Raw genomic sequence first — 21,239 nt, forward strand, 5'->3', positions numbered from 1 at the left:
TTGCAAATATAAAACTGTTTTAACAGACAAAATTAATTATTGTGAATAATCTTTCTGAAATATTATATGCATTTTAATTGTATACACGTTGTCATTAATTAAAGTTTCCTACCTTTTTGGTGCATTAGTTCAGAGATCATATCACTGGTAAGGCAACAATTATAAAAGGTTGTTTACTAAAATTAAAAATAAATGAAAACATTAATGTACTCATAATATATTTAAAGTAATGCTAAAATATTTTGATCAGGAGGTTTTACTAGATATTATTTTCCTACTTTTAAAAATCACTCTCTTTGTTCCTTGAACACATTTCCTGTCAATAAAATGAAAAATGATATAGATTTAGGAGGATAGTGGTCTCAGCGTAGCATCTCTCATATTATTATTCCAGTATCATCTGTTACAAAGTAAGACCAATTCCCACATCTAATTACAAACAGGATTTCAGAGTCATTAAACAAAATACATTTCCATTAGTGCTGCTGTAAGAAGATAGGGAAAAAAATGAAGATTAGTTCATGCTGCACCTCTGTTTTTCAAGCTTTGAAGATTTAGACCTCTGCACTCTGAGATTATAAATTTGTAAGGGATCGGAAAGGTGACAGACATGTGAAAGCTCTCAATTTTGAACAGTTTAAACCATACTATTTGCATTTTGTCATTGGTCTATCTTGTGCTCCCATTTAGTTCTGATAGAAAATATAGCAAGAACCCGGAGATGCCTAAAGGTATGTTCTTTTTAAACAAACATTTTTTGCTTATTTAAACTAAATTTGTTCCAGCAGAAAGTAGGTATGAAAACATAAGATTATTTGTAAGTAATTGTATCTTGATGGAAAAAAAATTATCATCTGCTATTAAAAATGAGCATAGATTCTTAGAATCCAAGTCAGACTAGATAAATCAAGTTAATGGATTATGCAATACGTCTAAATGGCTGAAATACAAACTAAGAGACATATATTCTCCTTCCTCAATGCATGCATTCAGCTACCATTAATTGTAATCTGTTAGTGGAAAAATATACCCCTAGAACTGCCAGTTGAATAAAGTATGCACAAAAACATGCTTAAACATTATTTAGTGACAACTTTTCTTGCCAAAAGTCTGTCTCAAGTAGTCTCAACATTTTGCTGCCTAAATTTTGAGACATATATCAAGTTATCTATTTTAGTTAACTGTTGCTATATACATAATTTTTAGCATGTGTGAAATGAGACCCAACAAACAGAAACTTTGGACTTTTTTTCTCCTTTACAAGAAAGGGGTGCTGTAGAATAGTTGCAGTATAATAGAATTTCAGTTTTACCCTCGTCCATAATTGTATCTCCTTCGTTATTTTTAAAACTATAGTATCAGTTATTTATATTGTTTGAAGTTGTTTCTCTGTTGGTCCAAATACAGAATAGTTACCTGGTCAGATACTATTACCTTATGAATTACAAGATGTGCCAACCATATTTTAGGCCCTGGTTTGGCACAGTAGTTAAGCACATGCCTAATTTTAACAAAGAGAGTACTGCCACTAAAAACAAGAAATCTACTCACATGCTTGAAGATAGGTATGTGTTTAAGTACCTTGCTGAACTGGGGCTTTAATGGACACACAAAATAGTTCAGAGTTGACTAAAGGGATAAAAGTACTGTAATGTTTCACAGCTTTACAGATTATATATTAGTTAAATTTTCTTAGGGCCAAATTCTGTTCATAGCTACATTAATATAAATCAATGGGGGAGTGGAGCAGAATCTGGCCACTGATATTTATTATGAGAATAAACCTATTTGCAAAATAAATAAATATATTTGCACCTTGCAAGCTAGATTTGAGGTTTCAAGTTTTCACATACAGGGCCGGGATCTCTCACAGGCTGACAGAGAACACCAATGAAGCTAGTGATATAAATGCCTACTATGCAGGACCACAAATTGAACACAATACAAAAAACCTGTTCCTTTTACTGGAATCCACATTTGTTAGTAGATCCTCCAAGAAGATGATCAATTTGCCAGGCACTCCCTCATTTTTCCTTCCTCCCAAATTCTCATCCCCGTTTCCCCAGAAAGTTCTTCTAATAACTCTGTTCTTCCTTCCTCAGCATTCCTCCAGTTCTCCCACTCCTGAGCTATTCCTCACTTCCCAAAAAGTTCTGCTCCCCACTGTCACAATTCCTTGTGTCACAGTTACAGGGCAAACTGCACCTCTGACCCCTCCTAATATATTCCTGTTTAGGTCTCAAGCCTGGGGCCATTATCTGTCTCTTGAGGTTGAATCATATATTTCTCTTACTCTCAGACAAGGGCCTGGTTGCAGTCTGCTGGGCGTCAACTATGACTTACCTCCACGGGTCTGACTTATATTTAGACCCTGCAATTCTGTTCCCCCTGAGGCAATGACAGTAGTCATCAGTGATCAGACAGCCCCATTAAAGCAATGTATTATTTATTTAGAACAAAAGCATTTCAGGGGAAACATATAAAAACAATAAAACAGACTATAGGCATATCTAGCTTTCCCTAAAGCTTACAATTCTCTGGCTCTGGAAAGGCCCAGCTTCTTAAACTCTCTGCATAGAGTATTTCTCTCTTGTTCAGTCTGTCTTCCAAGACAGTTTCTGACCAGTGACCCCTCCCCCCAACCCACACGCACATACTTTTTCTACCCTGAAAGAGACTTTTCAAACTCTTCAGTATTCTTCTGATCTCCATACTCTTAGCTAGCAACTTGTTTGAAACCGGAGTCATGATTCTTGACACTAACAGCTTGCCCTGCTGTCTTTCAAGTATATGCTTGGGAGTTCTTAGCCTGGGAAGCCACTGTGTCACTTTCATATCCAGAATCCACAGAATTTGAGTATTTTAGGCATAAAATAAACTTTCCCCTGCCCCCTGCCCTCAGTTCCCCTCACTGGCCAGGACACATATAGTGTTCATAAAACGATTACATAGTATCATGCATAACATTCAGAGGGGTAGCCATGTTAGTCTCAGTCTGTAAAAAGCGACAGAGTCTTGTGGCACCTTATAGACCAGGGGTTCTCAAACTGGGGGTCGGGACCCCTCAGGGGGTCACGAGGTTATTACATGGGGGTGTTGTGTGTCGTCAGCCTCCACTCCAAACCCCGCTTTGCCTCCAGCATTTATAATGGTGTTACATATATTAAGAAGTGTTTTTAATTATAAGGGGGGTCGCCAGGGGCAGCTCCAGACCCCAGCATGCCAAGCACATGCTTGGGGCGGCATGCTGCAGGGGGCGCTCTGCCGGTCGCTGGAAGGGCGGCAGGCAGGCTGCCTTCGGCGGCATGCCTGCGGGGGGTCCGCTGGTCCCGCGGCTTCAGTGGACCTCCCGCAGGCGTGCCTGCAGAGGGTCCGTTGGTCCCGCGGCTTCGGTGGAGCTGCAGGACCAGCGGACCATCTGCAGGCACGCCTGCGGGAAGTCCACCGGAGCCGTGGGACCAGCAGAGCTATGCTTGGGGTGGCGAAGTGTCTAGAGCTGCCCCTGGGGATTGCACTCAGAGGCTTGCTGTGTGAAAGGGATCACCAGTAAAAATGTTTGAGAACCACTGTTATAGACTAACAGACGTACTGGAGCGCAAGCTTTCGTGGATAAATACCCACTTTGTTATGCATAACATTATTACATATCATAGCTGTAGCTGTCATCCCTATAAGGAATAAAATTTCTCCCTGAAATGTCCACTCTACCTGCTGTCTCTCTCCCTGCCTCTCCCTCCCTCAGGTGAGCACATTCCCTCTCAGGCTGCTGTCTGATCTCTATAGTAATCAAAGGCAGCACCACTAAGAGGTGCCAGGCTTAGCAGCTTTCCCTGGCGCTCTCTCCCCTCCATCATGTGATCCTGATATTTAGGGCAGAACTTCAGCAGGAGGCTTGGACAAGATGGTGCATCCAAAATGCATCTATAAAGTGGCAACTTATTATTTAACTGCCTGTTCACATAACTTGTCTGCCTTTGTTAAGAGGCTGTGGATTGTTGGGTTAGTCATTTGAAAACCCAACCAACTGACAATCTGATATTTAAATTTGGTCAATATCTCTAGCCATTGCTGAGGTGTGCCTCAGTGCAAAATTTTTTATCTTCTACCAGCATCTTTGAACACAGTGATTGAAGCTGGAGGAAGAAAGAAGGACAGTGTCTGTCCTGGAGGAAATATGGCCCTAGGGATGGAGTTATGGGGATATGAAGGCACAGGGCAGCTGTGTAAATTAATTAGTTACTGTTTGCAAAGAAGATTTATAGCTTTATGTAAACGCTATGCAGCCAAGGTATTTTGACTGTCATCCACAGCTTCAATGTTAGCACAGCCAAGGCCTGGTCAATATAGTTATGGCACTCCTGGGTGTGAAGTTTTGACACCTCTGAATGCTTCTATTGACCTAGCTACTATAGCACAGGGAGGTGGATTAATTACATTGACTGAAAAACCCCTTCTGTCACTGTAGAAAGCATTTAGTCTATGGTACAACAATGGTGTAGCTATGGCTTTGTAATATCTGTACTGTTGACGTGCTCTCAGCCTCCTGCACCCCTGCCTGAGCACTGCTGTCACCGCCCTGAAGCATTTAGGGAGCTGGCAATGAGGGTCTAGTTTGGGCTTATGATAAAATTGTTTAAAACATTGGTTATTTATTTAATTTCTTGGATTGTTATGCTGGAAGTCACCAGGTGGCGGTGTTACACACAGTGTTCTACCTTTTTTCCTTTGTATGAGAGCAAATGCCCCATCTCTGAAGAAATGCTGCATTGTTACTGGTTATGTGATGTCACTGCTTTGGGTGGGAGCTGCTACAAACAGCAAGGTTTCCTTTCTCCTCTAATCAGTTTTGTGGCAGGTTGAGATTGCTGCCCAAGTAGTTTTCCTGGGAGCAGGTTGTGATCTCTGTTCAGTGACGTGTGTGTAGTGTCAATAAACCAGCAGTTTAGAGTATACAAAAGCAAATATCCTCACCAGCCATTGAAACCAATGCAAGTTTTGGTTTCTGATTAATCAGCATAGATGTTCCAATTAGTTAGGAGAAAGGTTTAATGCGTTTATTTTAAGTAAGTTGAAGGAGTGTGGAAGTCAGCAGAACATAAATTGAGATCTAGGGCAGTGGTTTTTTTCTGGCGACCCAGCTGAAGAAAATTGTTGATACCCATGACCCAACGGAGCCGGGGATGAGGCATTTGGGGTGTTGGAGGGACTCAGGGCTGGGGCAGAGGGTTGGAGGGCGGGTGTAAGGGTTGTGGGGTGCGGCCAGGCATGAGGGGTTCAGGGCATGGGAGGGGACTCTGGGCTGCGGGAGGGGATCAGGGGTCTGGGCTGGGGGTGCAGGCTCTGAGGTGGGGCTGGGGATGAGGGATTTGGGATACAGGAGGGGGTTCCAGGTTTGGGTGGGAGCTCAGAGCTGGGGGTTGAGGTGCGGGAGGGGGTCAAGGCTCTGGACTGGGGGTGCAGGCTCTGGGTTGGGGCCAGGGATGAGGGGTTTGGGGTGCAGGAGGAGGCTCCCGGTATGGGAGGGGCTAGAGCAGGGGTGTGGGGTGTGGGAGGGGGTCAGGGCTCTGGGCTGGGGTGCAGGCTCTGGGGTGGGGCCAGGGATGAGGGGTTTGGAGTGCAGGAAAGGGCTCTGGGCTTGAGGGTGGGGTTCAGGGCTGGGGCAGAGGATTGGGGCATGGGGTTGGGGCACAGGCTTACCTCTGGCGGCTCCCAGTCAGCAGTGTAGTCGGAGTGCAGAGGCAGGTTTCCCGCCTGTCCTGGCACCACAGACTGTGCTGCACTCTAAAATTGGCCAGCAGCAGGTCCGGCTCCTAGGCGGAGGCACACAAGCAGCTCCATGCGGCTCTCACCTGCAGGCACCGCCCCTCCCAGCTCCTGTTGGCTGGCAAGCGACCGGTGGGACTGCGGAGCCGGTGCTCAGGACAGGGGCAGTGTGCAGAACCCTGTGCCCCTGCCCCCACCTAAGAGCCAGAGCTGCTGCTGGCCACTTCCGGGGCACAGTGCGATGTCGGAACAGGTAGGCACTAGCCTGTCTTGGCCGGGCAGCACCAACGGGACTTTCAATGGCCCAGTCAGCGGTGCTGACAAAAGCCACCCAGTGCCTTACATTCCGTGACCCAGTACCGGGTTGCAACCCCCAGTTTGAAAACCACTGATCTAGGGTGTCAGGAGTCAAACAAAGGTATCATTTGGGTAAGATGGTGTAGAGAAGTAGATTAGACTTATTTCAAGACTGTACACAAGTTATTTTAGACTTAAGGATAATTAATATAAATGAAATTCATATCTGGTTCTCTTTCCAACTGATCCTAATAAAACCAATATAATATCTGACTGGTCATAGAAAACAATTTAAAAAATATTCATGATTTTTTAAAAGAAAATTATCCCCTTTGAAATAAAGACACTTTGTTCATATAATATGAATGTGTAAAAAATACCTGATTTAACAACAGAAAAGAATTGACTTCATGAAACTTGCACGGCATTCAGAAAGATAAAAACAAAATTCTGTTCTTTGGTCTTGTCACCTTTACTCTTACAATAAAGTAACAGCTTAGGCATCCTGCTTTTTAGAATAAAAGACCTACCTCTTTTGACTTTTCAAGCACTTGAAAATTTAAAACAGAAAGCCTAAAAATGCTGACCGTGTAATAGCTGGGTATTCATGGTAGGTGTAGAACATGAAAGGTTACAATATGGATCTGTGCCCACGCATTTCTTTTCAACTTGAGCAGCAGCATCCTGCTTCTGCTAACTCGGCAATCATACAGCTGACAGATTTCTGGGTTTTCTAAATAATGCATGGGATTTTCTTTTAACATGTCAGTGCAAAAATATCAATTCTGCCCTGTGTCGTTTGTGATGCTGATTTTCCTTGACAGCATTCCATTAAACCAATGAGTTTATTCCCTCCTGATGGTCCCTTAAATATTCCTCTGAGTGATGTATTTGTGGTTTTTTAAACAGATTGTGAAGGATGTTTGCATTTATGTGAAACCTGCATGCCAGGTACTGCAAAAAAAAAAGGAAAAGAGGAAACACTCCCCCTCCTCCCCAAACACACGTATCTCTGACTCCTCAAATGCCAAAAGCTATGTGGAAGGGGTGTGGGGGGAGAATTTTCAGTTTTCTGCTTACCTAATTTATTTTGTTCTGGAAATTAAGCAACAACAGAGTGTACATTCAGAGTAACATTTGGACTTCCTAAGGAAATACCACTGGAAACACTTAGTACTGTTTGATATCACTCCTGGGAAAGCAAAAAAAGCATGTATGCATGTTAACTCCAAAAGCCAGCAAAAGGAAAACAACTAGTTTATCCTTTGCACAGTGGTCTGTACAAACAGGTACTGTCACTGATACTCTACACTGATACTTCTTGATTATGCCACTGTGGTACATAGTATTCTTAAAGAATAACAGAATAATGCCAGCTGTACTGTATTTTTGCACCCTATCATTCATATTTTCCACTTAATCTACTGTCCCATATACTTCAGCTCTTGATCACCTGTAGCAAAGGACTTGTTTCACTGTGAAAACTACTATGATCCAAATAACTTTCAGATTCCTCTAGTTAATGATATGTTAGTTTTCCATAATCCATGTCAGCCTAATATTAGGACTGTATGATGATCAAATATATAATTTTAAACTACGTTTGTGCAACCAGAGAAGTTTTATATTGTTTGCCTTTTTTTTTGTAGGACAGCAACATTGGATTTTCAGCTTGGCAATCTGCACTCAGCTATGTTCAGCTGTGAGCTTTAAACTCTTGCTCTTTTTCATTCATACCAAATAGTCTTTAAAGCATTACTAGTATTAGTCATAGACTGTCAGGGTTGGAAGGGACCTCAGGAGGCCATCTAGTCCAACCCCCTGGTCAAAGCAGGACTAATCCCCAGGCAGGTTTTTGTCCCAGATCCCTAAATGCCCCCCTTAAGGATTGAATTCACAACCCTGGGTTTAGTAGGCCAATGCTCAAATCACTGAGCTATTCCTCCCACTATGAGTCATTGCTTCCCCCATCCCCCCGCCCCATGTTAACTCTTCAGAATCTAGCCAAATGACTGGTAAATTGACTGATCTCCAAATATTATATAGAACAACTGAAGAGAAGGAGGAGGAGGAGAAAAAGATTAAGAAATATGCAATAAAAAAACTCTAAATTTGTGTTTCCAAATAAACATGTAGCCCTCAAACTCTTTGTTACAGTAAAAAACCCAAAGGAAACAAAACAAACCCCAAACCCTCAGCTGCTGTATAACTATATTTCTGATTTGACAGCTACAATTATAATCATTCAGGCATCTATTTCCCACAAATTCTCCACAGCCATAACCTTTAGTGATTAATTATAAAGTTCCAGGAGCAATAGTACATAGACTAATTTCCTAAAACAATAAAAGACAGGATTTCTCATTTGGAGCTAAATGAAACACGAACAGGTTGTTATTCATGCTGAAATCTAGATGCAGAGTCATGTTGCAGCCATTACAGAAGCTATTAAACGCAACCTTGAATCAAAAAAACTGTAGGTCTGTCTCCTAAAATAAAATGAAATGTTTCTCCTCCCATAAGATGCTTTTGACTTCTTTTTTCCACTTTGTTAGTAAAAACAAACTTTCAGAATCCAATTTTCTTTTTCATTCTGCATCACCATTTTTTTTAGTGGTCATTTAAATCCAAACAGTCTAGGTGAAAACAAACTTTTGAAAAAGTTTTCCATGCACATAGGATTATTATGAGGTGATTTCATAGTTTTACAATACCCATAATAAATGAATCAAAGTTATAAAGTGTGTACTCTTGATCTAAATGCCAACTTTTTTTCAGCTGTTAAGCCCCTACTTTGATCAGTTAAGAAAGTTTAACGTTTCCAGGCATAAATGGGTGAAAGTTTGATGAGTAATCTGTTGCTTTATATAGTAAAATCAGTAGTTGCTGATCTGGTGCCCTCTAGGAGAGTTCTATATTCCTATACCTATTTCTCTTGACTTGAGAGATACACTTATTTTCTGTACAATCTGTCCTTTAACAGTAATCATTCAGAGAGTGAAAGATCAGCTAGGCTTTATACAAATAAGAATATTACAGAGATTAAGAAAAATAAAAATTGTGATTTTTATTGTATTTGGTTTGTTTTAACAATGGATATTTTATTTTTCATCATGGAACAACTTTAGGGCCCAATCCTGCAAATATGCACTTGAGCAACTTTACCTAGTGAGACTACAGATATTAATAAAATATTTGCACTTTTAATCTTCTCTGCCATTTGGTGGGATTTTATGCTACCATAGTGGTATTACTGAATTTGCAATAAATTTAAGGACAAGAAAAGCAATCCTTTCACCAGATGTACCTAAGCCCCAGTCTCCAGCAAAAGTCAATGGAAATCTTTCCAATTATTTCAATGAGTGCTGAATCAGTTCCAGAATGCAGAGAATCTCACATGATACAAAGACTGTCATTCGTACATACTGTGCCTCAGCATACTTTGGGAATACTTACATGATGGTCACCCAGAAAACCTGACCATTAGGTAACCAAAATAATGTTAACTCTGTACTTGAAATATTCCCTAGTGTTCCTATCATACATATATCAAATATTGCAAATGCACGGCTGGTAGCTCTGACTATTATTAAGGTTGCCCTACACTTACCATTGTAAGGTCCTGTTTTCAGTTGCTTATAGCTTTGGCAAACTAACTGCTCAGGCTGAAATTTTAAATGTCAGGTGGCTACCTCAGGCTGAACTTTCTTTGGAAAATTTCAGTCAAAATAGTTGAGCCATTTTGAGCAAGAAAAGTGTGAGCTTTCTGCCATTGACATGAAATCTGCCACAAACTGGCCAAGTTATAAGCCTTTGAAAAATCAAGAGTTTGCACATGGCTCAGTAGAGACTTGCTGGAGTTTAACAGCTAAAATCTCTGAAGATTACATCCTCACTGAGAATGCTCAAGCCTCTCACACCTCCTAGTGCTGACCAGACTGTGCATGCATCATCCCCACAGGATAACTTAGTATGTACCATCCTTCCACAGCTCTTATGTGTAACAGAACTGCATATGTACCATTCCTAAAGAGTCATTGAGCATGCTCCAGCCAGCGCTACAGGGGAGAAACCAGACTTTCCCTACCATAGCTGTCTCCAGCTATGGTGTGGCTGACTGTTGGAACTAAGGGCAGGAAGCCTGACACTCCTGATAGCACCCAGGCAGTTTGGAGGAGGAAGTTGCCCAACTCAAATGCAGAGGGGAAATAGCCAGACCTTAATGTTGTGGTGGAGAGCCAAGAGAGTAGATTGGGACAAGGAGCTTGGGGTGGCAGAGACTAGGACTGGAGGCTGGCAGGGGATGGACACTTGGAGTGGCTGGGCATGGGGACTAGGGATGGAAAAAGAGCCAGTGGGTAGGCAGGACACTGAGATAGGATGAGGAGCTGGGGCAGAGTGGGACTGGCAGGGCAAGGAGGAATCTGTGGGACAGGGGAGAAGACAGATCTGACAAGGAGCCAGGTGGTGGTGGGGAACTGGTACTGGTGGGGCAAAGAAACTGGGACAAAGATCTAGGGGAGGAAAGGATATGGACACTGGATGATAAAACTGGGGAGAGAGACTTGGACTTGGGGCCTGTGGGGATGGATAACATGATGGGGAGGGCGGCTGAGGGAGACAGATCAGGGAATGAGACTGAGTAGGCAATGAAACTGGGAGTGGGAGTGGGTGGAAGATTGGAAGGAGGCTAGGACTTCTTGGGAAAAGAGACTGGGATCAGAAGCCTGAGAGGCTGGAGACTGGGACTAGATAGATAAGGTGAATAGTAGTGGGACAAGGAGCCAGTGGTGGCGAAGTGACAGGACGGAGGCTGAGACAGGTTGAAAAGGATGGGGTAGAAGTGGTCAAGTTTGGGAAGAATGGGCAGAGTCGGTACCCACTAAACAACATTTTCCTCCACAGTCTGAAATGGAACCCAAGATACTGCAGTATGACAGTTCCTCTACTGCCAGCAAATATTTTTGAAACCTAAAACCAGTTAGAATTTTTTTTGTCAAAACAGAAAAAAAGCTGTTTTGTCAAAACAGAATTTATTTTGCAAAACTGCATTGATTTTAATGAACTATCTGGCAGAAAAAAGTTTGAAACAGGAAATGTTTCATTTCAGAATCATTGAGGGCAGGTGTTACTTATGACTGACTGAAACATCTTATTTTCTAGACCAAAGTGACTCCTCTTTGTGGTGATGTAGCTCCACAAGTTTCAACACACAAATGGATTCATCTTATTCTAGGTTCTTTGAGATGTCTTGGGACACAAACACTTTGATCTAGAAAATAAGATAAACAATCAGTATTCTAATTAAGAGAACAGCTGTTTACTCTAGAAAAATTATTCCAGGCTTACACAAGGAAAAAAATTCAAATTCTTTTTTTCAGAAATTAAATTAAAATTTTTTTCCAAATGAAATTTTTCAAAACAGATTTTTTTCAGAATTTCTATTTTGCAGGAAGTGTCAAAATTTGACTTTCTGAATTGAAATGATTTTTTTTGAAATGTCAAAATTTCTCACCAGATGGAAATATCAAATTTCATAGGTTATAAGGCCAGAAAGGACCATTGTCTGACCTCCTATATAACACAGCCCATAAGACTTCCCTCCATTAACTCCTATTTGAACTAAAGCATATATTTTAGAAAAAACATCAGATCTTCCTTTTAAAATTGCCATTCATGCAGAATCCACCACATTCCTTGCTAAGATATTCCAATTGTTAATTACCAGCACAATTAAAATATTTTACCTTATTTGGAGTCTGAATTTGTCTAGCTTCAACTTCCAGCCATTATACCTTTGTCAGTCTATTTACCCCATGTAAGTATCTATAGGCTATGATAAATCACATTTTAACCTTCTCTTTATTAATCTAAATAGATTGAGCTCCATGAGTCTATCACTATACGACATATTTTCCAATCCTTCAACTAGCTTTAGAGAGTGTCCCATCTCTCGTAGTTTTAGCCCATATACAGGATAACAACCTTTGCTGCTACTATTTACTCTGTTATCTCAAGTGGAAGATGTTTGTGCAATGGATCTCAAAGTTCCAACCCTGTTCATGAATCAAGTGAGTATCAATATGATGCTACATGAGAAAAATTGTTTTTTCAGTTTTTTGTTTTTGTTTTTGTTTTTTTACAAAACTAGGAAGTTACACACACAAAATTGCACATTAAAAAGACATTAAGGTCACAAAGTCAAGCACTCAAAAGTTAAGAAATGTCAGAATTAAAGTTGCCTGTACAATCTTAATTCAGCCCTCTTGGGTGCATGCAATATGATACAGTGTTTAATTATATAATCACACACTACATTTTCTATCCTTCTCTGGCAATGAATCAAGGATGTGTAGTGAAGAAGGCTGTTATTCTTAGTACCCCTGCCTCATTTGTTACAGCAGTTTAAAAGTGAGACTGCAAGAAGAAAAAGGATGGTCTCATAATTACGGTAGTTGAATGTCAACATGAAGAACTCAATTCTATCCGTGCCTCTGCCACAGAGTTCCTGTGTGATGCCAGCCAAGTCACTTAAACCAAACTTTTCACATGTAGTCACTAATTGTGGTCCCCATTTTTTTGGGTGCCCAACTTAAACCTCACTTAAAGCCAAGTCACTAAAAGTCACTTAAACCAAGTCACTTAAACCAAGTAGCTTTTTTGGGTGCCCCACTTAAACCCCACTTAAAGCCAAGTCACTTAAACCAAACTTTTCACATGTGGTCACTAATTGTGGTCCCCATTTTTTGGGTGCCCCACTTAAACCCCACTTAAACCCTTCAGTCTGATCTACAGAAGGGCTGAGCACTCTCAGCTGCAACTGAAGTCAATGAGCGATGTGCTTGGAATAGATGAAGAGCTACATAATGCTAATAACTCAAAAAATCAGGGCTCGGCTAAAATAGTGGATACTTTGGGGCTTAATCTCCATGTGCCTCACTTCCCTGTCTGTAAAATGGGGAAAATACCCACTCATCTCACAGGGTCTTCTGAAAATAAATTCATTAACATTTTGTGAAGCACTCAGGCACTATAGTGATGAGCACATTAAAAAAATCATGAAGAAATGAATAATTCTCTCTTCAGAGCAGGATTTGAACAGTGTGCAGTTAAGAAGGCTTGGGGTCACACATTAAACCAGGGGTCGGCAACCTTTCAAAAGTGATGCGCCGAGTCTTCATGTATTCACTCTTATTTAAGGTTTTGCATGCCACTAATACATTTTAACGTTTTAGGAAGTCTCTTTCTATGAGTCTATAATATATAACTAAACTATTGTTGTATGTAAAGTAAATAAGATTTTTAAAATGTTTAAGAAGCTTCATTTAAAATTAAATTAAAATGCAGAGCCCCCCCAGACCAGTGGCCAGGACCCGGGCAGTGTGAGTACCACTGAAAATCAGCTCATGTGCCGCCTTTGGCACACGTGCCATAGGTTGCCTACCCCTGCATTAAACAAAGAGAAAGCAAAATATAGAATTGCTGCTAATTACAGTGAGCATTATCAATTCTGCGCACTGAATGAGGCAGGGAGTCTTTTAACTCTGGCATTTCCTAGCTTCGCAGTGCTTGATTTTGCAACCTGAATAATGTTCTTTAACATAGTTTCTAGTGTGTAATTTAAGGTAAAATTAGAGGCAACCACTGTAATTATACTAATCCTTAAAACTAGCCATGGGGTTTTTCTATGGGAAAATTTCTGCTCAGCCATTAGGGCTGAGAGGAAATATATTTTAATTATCAGTTATGTTTTCAATCATACCTCTTACAATATATACTCATGAAATCTCACAAATGCAACTAGGCTTGAAATTTGCAGAGACTGTATCTGAAGGACACAAATTAAATGATTATTCAGTGTCCACTAATTGACATGGGTTCAAAAATGTAAACAAGAAATAAATATTCTGCATACTGGATTTTTCTGGGAGGAAGAGGGGGAGTTAAATGCATGAGTAGAAAGTCCAATTTCTTCAATACAGATGAGCAGACACAATTCAGTTATAGTGTGTATGGTAACACCCATTGTTTCATGTTCTCTGTGTGTATGTGTGTATATACACACACACACACACACACACACACAGATTGGTAACACCCATTGTTTCATGTTCTCTCTGTGTATATAAATATTTTTACACAGAGAGAATATGAAACAATGGGTGTTACCATACACACTATAACTATATATCTTCCTACTGTATTTTCCACTACATGCATCCAATGAAGTGGGCTGTAGCCCACGAAAGCTTATGCTCAAATAAATTTGTTAGCCTCTAAGGTGCCACAAATACTCCTGTTATTTTTATAATTCAGTTAGCAAAAGGTAATGCCACGTTTGGAGAAACTCTGCTTTGTGAATCATTTGTCATAAGTTCAAAGTTATTCCTTTAGAAAATGAGCTTAAGACATCCCAGCTGCTGCCTTATTTGTCTAATAAATTACTATTTTGATGGTAGAACACATATACACTAAATGCCATTCAAGCAACAAACGCTGTGAGAATGCATCTTCTTTTGATACATGTGTGACTTCCACCGATGTCAAGCAGAGTTCTGAGTACAGACAGAGGGAATAATATAAAGTACCATTTACATCAGTGATGAAAATAAAAAATATATTATATTTTAAAGTGAAAAAATAATATATGGGAAGGAGAGAGCTCTTGTTGAAAATAATAGGCCTGAAAGAAACATGGCTTTCTGACAGCAGACATTCTAATCTGGCCTGTAGTATCTCCACTACTTCCCTGAGTCAGAAATGGATTCATCTTATTCTAAGTTGCTTTCAGTGTCCTGGCAATACTTCCTTTGAATGCTTCCTCTATATTCCTGACAAGGGTTCTAGAATAACCAAAGACATACTTTCTATAGCAGAACCGCTTGGAAATAGTGACCATAATACAATAGCATTCAACATCCCTGTGGGGGGAAGAACACCTTAACAGCCCAACACTGTGGCATTTAATTTCAAAAGAGGGAACTATACAAAAATGAGGGGGTTAGTTAAACAAAAGTTAAAAGGTACAGTGACTAAAGTGAAATCCCTGCAAGTTGCATGGGCCCTTTTTAAAAACACCATAATAGAGGCCCAACTTCAATGTATACCCCAAATTAAGAAACACAGTAAAAGAACTAAAAAAGAGCCACCGTGGCTTAACAACCATGTAAAAGAAGCAGTGAGAGATAAAAAGACTTCCTTTAAAAAGTGGAAATCAAATCCTAGTGAGGCACATAAAAAGGAGCACAAACACTGCCAGCTTAAGTGCAAGAGTGTAATAAGAAAAGCCAAAGAGGAGTTTGAAGAACCACTAGCCAAAAACTCCAAAGGTAATAACAAAATGTTTTTTAAGTACATCAGAAGTAGGAAGCCTGCTAAACAACCAGTGGGGCCCCTTAACGATCAAAATAGAAAAGGAGCGCTTAAAGACGATAAAGTAATTGCGGAGAAACTAAATGGATTCTTTGCTTCAGTCTTCACGGCTGAGGATGTTAGGGAGATTCCCAAACCTGAGCTGGCTTTTGTAGGTGACAAATCTGAGGAACTGTCACAGATTGAAGTGTCACTAGAGGAGATTTTGGAATTAATTGATAAACTCAACATTAACAAGTCACCGGGACCAGATGGCATTCACCTAAGAGTTCTGAAAGAACTCAAATGTGAAGTTGTGGAACTAATAACTAAGGTTTGTAACCTGTCCTTTAAATCGGCTTTGGTACCCAATGACTGGAAGTTAGCTAATGTAACGCCAATATTTAAAAAGGGCTTTAGAGGTGATCCCGGCAATTACAGACCAGTAAGTCTAACGTTGGTACCGGGCAAATTAGTCGAAACAATAGTTAAGAATAAAATTGTCAGACACATAGAAAAACATAAACTGTTGAGCAATAGTCAACATGGTTTCTGTAAAGGGAAATCATGTCTTACTAATTTATTAGAGTTCTTTGAAGGGGTCAACAAACATGTAGACAAGGGGGATCCAGTGGACATAGTGTACTTAGATTTCCAGAAAGCCTTTGACAAGGTCCCACACCAAAGGCTCTTACGTAAATTAAGCTGTCATGGGATAAAAGGGAAGGTCCTTTCATGGATTGAGAACTGGCCAAACGACAGGGAACAAAGGGTAGGAATTAATGTTAAATTCTCAGAATGGAGAGGGGTAATTAGTGGTGTTCCCCAGGAGTCAGTCCTAGGACCAATCCTATTCAGTTTATTCATAAATGATCTGGAGAAAGGGGTAAATAGTGAGGTGGCAAAGTTTGCAGATGATACTAAACTACTCAAGATACTTAAGACCAAAGCAGATTGTGAAGAACTTCAAAAAGATCTCACAAAACTAAGTGATTGGGCAACAAAATGGCAAATGAAATTTAATGTGGATAAATGTAAAGTCATGCACATTGGAAAAAATAACCCCAACTATACATACAATAAGATGGGGGTTAATTTAGCTACAACGAGTCAGGAAAAAGATCTTGGCGTCATCGTGGATAGTTCTCTGAAGATGTCCACGCAGTGCGCAGAGGCAGTCAAAAAAGCAAACAGGATGTTAGGAATCATTAAAAAGGAGACAGAGAATAAGACAGAGAATATCTTATTGCCCTTATATAAATCCATGGTATGCCCACATCTCGAATACTGTGTACAGATGTGGTCTCCTCACCTCAAAAAAGATATTCTAGCACTAGAAAAGGTTCAGAAAAGGGCAACTAAAATGATTAGGGATTTGGAGAGGGTCCCATACGAGGAAAGATTAAAGAGGAGACTAAGGGGGGATATGATAGAGGTATATAAAATCATGAGTGATATAGAGAAAGTGGATAAGGAAAAGTTATTTACTTATTCTCATAACATAAGAACTAGGGACCACCAAATGAAATTAATAGGTAGCAGGTTTAAAAGAAATAAAAGGAAGTTCTTCTTCACGCAGTGCACAATCAACTTGTGGAACTCCTTACCTGAGGAGGTTGTGAAGGCTGGGACTATAACAATGTTTAAAAGGGAACTGGATAAATTCAAGATGGCTAAGTCCATAAATGGCTATTAGCCAGGAAGGGTAAAGAATGGTGTCCCTAGCCTCTGCTCATCAGAGGATGGAGATGGATGGCAGGAGAGAGATCACTTGATCATTGCCAGTTAGCTTCACTCCCTCTGGGGCACCTGGCATTGGCCACTGTCGGTAGACAGATACTAGGTTAGATGGACCTTTGGTCTGACCCGGTACGGCTGTTCTTATGTTCTTCAAAGAATCCATCTCAGATTTTATCTTCAGCCCTGTGCTCCTTGAGTTAGAACTTTGGGAGTTTAGTTCAGTGCTGTATGAATATCTATACAGGGCTGACATGCTCACTAACACTCATAACTTAACTACCTCACTAGTGAGTTTTAGTGTCTTCATTAAGAATATCTTCAGTTATCTATGATATAACACGCACCTCCTATGTCTCTAATTCATAGCTCTGGGCTGTAAATAGGAAGGCTAATGTGCTGGAAGGCAGAACTGCAGAGTTTAAGGTAGTAATTTACTACTCCCTCCTTCCCTCTCTCTGATGAATTGTGACTCATCCTGAATTCCAGAAATCAGATTACTTTGGAAACCTTCCATAATTTACAGGAAAACTCTACACTCAATATTTTTTGGCAAAAGAGAAGCCTTTTGTTACTATAAAAAGTATTTAGAAAGGCATTTAGAATGTTTGTGATTTTTGCATAAGCTGTAACAATCTTAAGCAACATTTCTGAAAAATTAGTGTTAAATACTGTTATGAGCAATATTGGGGAAGTGTGTGAGGTGATTCTTAATTGATTCTGGGGGTGTATAGCTAACTACAATAGCAACAGCATGACAATACCAGAGAGCCTCTCATTTTTGCTTTCCATGCCCAAACCGTAGGAGGCAGAGCCCTCTTGGGGATTATACAGGAGACAATATTTACCTGCATTAGAATTGAGCTCTTCATTCTCTGATTCTGTTCCATTTTGGCTTCCACTTCCATGGAGGCTGTTCATTGCCATAAGCTTCATCTTCTGTAACTTCATTGCCTCAGCCATGGCAGCTGCTGTTAGACCTAGCAAATGTAAATAAATAACTAAATAAATAAAAATGGAGCATTCCTTTCTACAATATGAATAAAATACATTAATGCAGTTCACATCTCTTTGCCAATTACTATTCTGTTATTTTGAACATCACCCTGAAACTGGCTTACTGACATCAACCTCATGAAGAAACTTGCACAAATACAGACAGATATCATCTTCCTTTCCAAATGCAAATGGATGGACATCATACCAAATGGACTAAAGGTAAAAAATCCACTGCTATCTACATACTACACAGACCACAGTGAGAGATTATGCCATACTCTATCAAAGAAACTGAAGAAGCACCTGATCAGTATCCTGTACAGCAAACAGGAAAACATCAGAAAAGAGCTCTCCAACCTGGAGACACTCATTAATAACCAAACTTCCATACAAACGGACTTCACTAAAATAAGACAGGAGATCTACATTACTCACTTCACCTCTCTACAAAGGAAAAAGGACTGTAAGCTGTCTAAACTCCTACCTGCCTCATGGGGCCACAACCGTGGTACCCCCAACCCACCCAGCAATATCGTCAATCTATCCAACTACACACTCAGCCCAGAAGAAAAGTCTGTCCTATCTTGGGGACTCTCTTTCTGCCCTGCCACCCCCACCAACATGATACAGTTCTGCGGCGATCTGGAAGCCTACTTTCGCCGTCTCCGACTCAAAGAATACTTTCAGAACAACACTGAACAGCGCACTGATACACAGGTACCCTCCCACCAACAGCACAAGAAGAAGAACTCCACATGGACTCCTCCTGAAGGTCGAAATGACAGTCTGGACCTCTACATTGAATGCTTCCGCCAACGTGCACAGGCAGAAATTGTGGAAAAACAACATCGCTTGCCTCATAACCTAAGTCGTGCAGAACGCAATGCCATCCACAGCCTCAGAAACCACCCAGACATTATCATAAAGGAGGTGGTGTTGTCATCATGAACAGGTCTGACTACAAAAGGAGGCTGCCAGACAACTCTCCAACACCAAATTCTACAGGCCACTTCCCTCAGATTCCCACTGAGGAATACACTAAGAAACTGCAACATCTACTCAGGACACTCCCTACACTAACACCGGAACAAATCAACATACCCTTAGAGCCCCGACCAGGGTTATTCTATCTACTACCCAAGATCCACAAACCCAGAAATCCTGGATGCCCCATCATCTCGGGCATTGGCACTCTCACTGAAAGACTGTCTGGATATGTGGACTCTCTACTCAGACCCTATGCCACCAGCACTCCCAGCTATCTCCGTGACACCACTGATTTCCTGAGGAAACTACAATACGTTGGTGACCTTCCAGAAAACACCATCCTAGCCACCATGGATGTAGAGGCTCGAACATCCCACACACAGATGGAATACAAGCTGTCAGGAACAGTATCCCTGATGATGCCACAGCACAACTGGCTGCTGAGCTCTGTGCCTTTATCCTCACACACAACTATTTCAAATTTGATGACAATATATATCTCCAGATCAGTGGCACTGCTATGGGCACCCACATGGCCCCACAATATGCCAATATTTTTATGGTCGACCTGGAACAACGCTTCCTCAGCTCTTGTCCACTCACGCCCCTTCTCTACCTACGCTACATTGATGACATCATCATCATCTGGACCCATGGGAAGGAGACTCTCGAAAAATTCCACCACGATTTCAACAGCTTCCACCCCACCATCAACCTCAGCCTGGACCAATCTACACGGGAGATCTACTTCCTAGAAACCACGGTGCAAATAAGTGATGGTCACATTAACACCACCCTATACCGAAAACCTACCGACCGCTATGCCTACCTTCATGCCTCTAGCTTCCATCCCGGGCACATCACATGATCCATTGTCTACAGCCAAGCACTGAGGTACAACCGCATCTGCTCTAACCCCTCAGACAGAGACCAACACCTACAAAATCTCCACCAAGCATTCTCAAAACTACAATACCCGCATGAGGAAATAAGGAAACAGATCAACAGAGCCAGACGTGTACCCAGAAGCCTCCTACTGCGAGACAAACCCAAGAAAGAAACCAACAGGACTCCACTGGCCATCACATAAAGTCCCCAGCTAAAACCTCTCCAATGCATCATCAGGGATCTACAACTCATCCTGGACAATGATCCCACACTTTCACAGGCCTTGGGTGGCAGGCCAGTCCTCACCCACAGGCAACCTGCCAACCTGAAACATATTCTCACCAGCAACTGCACACCGCACCATAGGAACTCTAGCTCAGGAACCAATCCATGCAACAAACCTCGATGCCAACTCTGCCCACATATCTACACCAGCGACACCATCACAGGACCTAACCAGATCAGCCACACCATCACCGGTTCATCCACCTGCAGTCCACCAATGTAATATATGCCATCATATGCCAGCAATGCCCCTCTGCTATGTACATCGGCCAAAATGGACAGTCGCTACGGAAAAGGATAAACGGACACAAATCAGATATTAGGAATGGCAATATACAAAAACCTGTAGGAGAACACTTCAAGCTCCCTGGCCACACTATAGCAGACCTTAAGGTGGCCATCCTGCAGCAAAAAAACTTCAGGACCAGACTTCAAAGAGAAACTGCTGAGCTTCAGTTCATCTGCAAACTTGACACCATCAGCTCAGGATTAAACAAAGACTGTGAATGGCTTGCCAATTACAAAACCAGTTTCTCCTCCCTTGGTTTTCACACCTCAACTGCTAGAACAGGGCCTCATCCTCCCTGATTGAACTACCTCATTATCTCTAGCTTGCCTGCATATATATACCTGCCCCTGGAAATTTCCACTACATGCATCTGCGGAAGTGGGTATTCACCCACGAAAGCTCATGCTCCAAAACGTCTGTTAGTCTATAAAGTGCCACAGGATTCTTTGCTGACTTACTTGGGATATTCTTGTATTTGATTTGATTTTTAAATATTATTTCCTGTTGCTTTGATCACAATCCGCTAATAGAACTGCAAGAAATTCCTGAATATATATAGGTCCTTAATTTCAAAAGCAGGTGGCCAATTAATACCACTACACACACACACATAAAAAAATAAAGGCACGAAGAACACACTTTT

The 21,239-nt window shown here is 41.1% G+C and overlaps 1 protein-coding gene across 3 annotated transcripts in view; it reads right to left on the reverse strand.

The window, feature by feature from the left end:
• The window catches only part of DACH2 (dachshund family transcription factor 2), a 536,716-nt gene that overhangs the window by 139,953 nt on the left and 375,524 nt on the right, over positions 1-21,239 (reverse strand). For all 3 annotated transcript variants that reach the window (XM_030575788.1, XM_030575787.1, XM_030575786.1), the window contains one exon: positions 17,997-18,128. In XM_030575788.1, the coding sequence (XP_030431648.1) occupies positions 17,997-18,128 (132 nt within the window). The remainder of the gene's footprint in view (positions 1-17,996; positions 18,129-21,239) is intronic.

Source organism: Gopherus evgoodei, chromosome 9, assembly GCF_007399415.2.
Source record: "Gopherus evgoodei ecotype Sinaloan lineage chromosome 9, rGopEvg1_v1.p, whole genome shotgun sequence".
Taxonomy (NCBI): domain Eukaryota; kingdom Metazoa; phylum Chordata; order Testudines; family Testudinidae; genus Gopherus; species Gopherus evgoodei.